Genomic DNA, 2,500 nt, shown 5'->3' on the forward strand with positions numbered 1-2,500 from the left:
TGTTTTCATAAATAAGTTATGATATAATTTTCCGCTCATAACCGTCTGTACATTACATTTAAAAACATATCATTGGTCCTTTGATTACCTGAATAACACCCCCGCCCGTGCCCCCAGAGGCCGCCAGGAACTCCTTGGGCAGGCCTAGCAGTTGGCCCAGCCAGTCCATCATGACAACCTCGAGCTCCGTACACGCGGGCGACGAAATCTGCAACAGAGAGGAACGTTTATGTATGACAATATGGTTATTTAAAGCCATATAGTGAGTATTGGACGAAGAGTTGTTACAAACTAAATGAAGTTTGATGATCTTTTCACCCCAGATCCCCCATCGATGTGAGGTGTGTGTGTGTATGTGTGTGTGTGTGTGTGTGTGTGTGTGTGTGTGTGTGTGTGTGTGTGTGTGTGTGTGTGTGTGTGTGTGTGTTTGTGTTTGTGTTTGTGTATGTGTATGTGTGTGTGTGCTTGTGTGTACGCGCGCGCGCGCGCGCGTGTGTGTGTGTGTATGTGTGTGTGTGTGTGTATGTGTTTGTGTATGTGTATGTGTGTGTGTCTGCTTGTGTATACGTGTGTGTGTGTGTGTGTGTGTGTGTGTGTGTGTGTGTGTGTGTGTGTGTGTGTGTGTGTGTGTGTGTGTGTGTGCGTGTGTGTGCGTGTGTGTGTATGTGTGCGTGTGCTTGTGCTTGTGTGTGTGTGTGTGTGTGTGTGTGTGTGTGTGTGTGTGTGTGTGTGTGTGTGTGTGTGTGTGTGTGTGTGTGTGTGACAAGGTGTTGCAGAAGAAACCGGAACTTTACCTCTGTCCCAGGGATCAGACAAAGTTTTGAATATATAGTTTTTACTAGAAGTATGGGTGCCCCCAGTATTTGTCTCCCTTTTCTACAGTTATTACCGTTTTATTTAAAAAAAGTAAAACGATTGTAAAAACATACTATATATATATATATATATATATATATATATATATAGTTAATTATTATAACGTTGTTTGGATCTGACGAAAATAAAATACTCGTCGTTTTATTAGTTTATTATAAACACTATTCAATGTAGACCTACGGCAGTATTGAGTTCAATAATTCCATTAATTCGATTAGCCGCTACTAGAAGGAGCAGCAGCGAGAAGTATTTACAAAGGTCTCTGCGATTTTGCAGAGATTTTTATTTGATTTAGCTGCCATACATAGATGTTTAAGGCAAATTCAGGAAATCGTATTTAAAAATTATCCCACTACAAAGTCAACGAAAACTAATACTAAATGTTTTGATATAATTTATTTGATGAAAAGATAAGATGGTTTACGTAGAGTCCAAAAATAAACATTAATTCACTTATTGGTTATCCACCAACCAAGCTCATTGATACGAATAACCTAGGGTTTTCGCCTCATTCATAAAAATACTATTTACGCTTTGCTTATATGGAAGTAGCTACCAGATGTGCAAAAGTGGGACCCACCAAATATACTGAAATATTATTCCGGAACTGTATGTGTAAACTTTCAGGCTAACTTACCCAAGTGAAACCGATGCAGCCAATGGCGCCACAGAGCATGTCCGCTAGCAGGGAAGGGTAACTGTTGGCAGTCGGAAAATACGCATGAAACTGCGGTGAATGCCAGTGCGTTACCTGAAAACAGACGAGCTAGTAGTAGAAGTGCATATTTAGGTGACAGAAGCTTGCTGAAGGCCCAAGAGACTATCGCGATATGAACATCTGGAATGATTTTCGACTTTCCATTATGTTTTCAAAAGAAAAAATATTCTCAGATATGTTTTTCTTACTTTATTATCCTAGGGAATGACAATTAGATTCAAAAGATATTTGGCAATGACAAATGTCAACTTGAATTCAAAGTTTCTTGAAATAGTAAAACACATCCGATCACAGTACTGGCTATCTGGCTGAAACTTCTGCAGTTCATGAGACCACATTTGGGCTTCATATAAGCTACGAATATATTCAAACTCCTTTTAGAAGTGACAATAACCGTAAGTGAAACGGATCTGCAGTAATACTGTGAATTCTTATAATACATATTGTTACCTCAAACTTACCCCAGGCATGATTACGCGTTCAATGTCCGCCATGACATCAGTCCATGACTCGCCGCTGTCCGGTGCGTGCGAGGGGAGGAGGGGGCGGAGGTAGCCCGGCTCCACCTCAGGCAAGACACGCCTGGGAGGAGAGGGATAATGTTTTCACAATAGTGCAATGTACACTTTTTAAAGGATATGACCAATCACAAGGCTTGGAAATGTAAAACTATACATACCAGGAAACATTTACATAGATAAATGATACAAACATCGATATAAAAATATATAGGTATAGAATTATGTATATACATATACATATATATACATACATATATATACATACAAATATATACACATACATACATATACATATATATATATATGTGTGTGTTTGTGCGTGTGTGTGTGTGTGTGTCTGCGTGTGTGTGTGTATGCGTGTATGTATGTGTGTGTTTGTGTATGT

At 39.4% G+C, this 2,500-nt stretch overlaps 1 protein-coding gene across 4 annotated transcripts in view; it reads right to left on the reverse strand.

Moving 5' to 3' along the window:
• Nucleotides 1-2,500, reverse strand: part of LOC125031311 (aromatic-L-amino-acid decarboxylase-like) — a 33,649-nt gene that overhangs the window by 23,760 nt on the left and 7,389 nt on the right. For all 4 annotated transcript variants that reach the window (XM_047621989.1, XM_047621990.1, XM_047621992.1 and 1 more), the window contains 3 exons: nt 2,056-2,176; nt 1,514-1,627; nt 89-208 (listed from right to left, as the gene is read on the reverse strand). In XM_047621989.1, coding sequence (XP_047477945.1) covers nt 89-208; nt 1,514-1,627; nt 2,056-2,176 — 355 coding nt within the window. The remainder of the gene's footprint in view (nt 1-88; nt 209-1,513; nt 1,628-2,055; nt 2,177-2,500) is intronic.

Source organism: Penaeus chinensis, chromosome 12, assembly GCF_019202785.1.
Source record: "Penaeus chinensis breed Huanghai No. 1 chromosome 12, ASM1920278v2, whole genome shotgun sequence".
Lineage (NCBI taxonomy): Eukaryota > Metazoa > Arthropoda > Malacostraca > Decapoda > Penaeidae > Penaeus > Penaeus chinensis.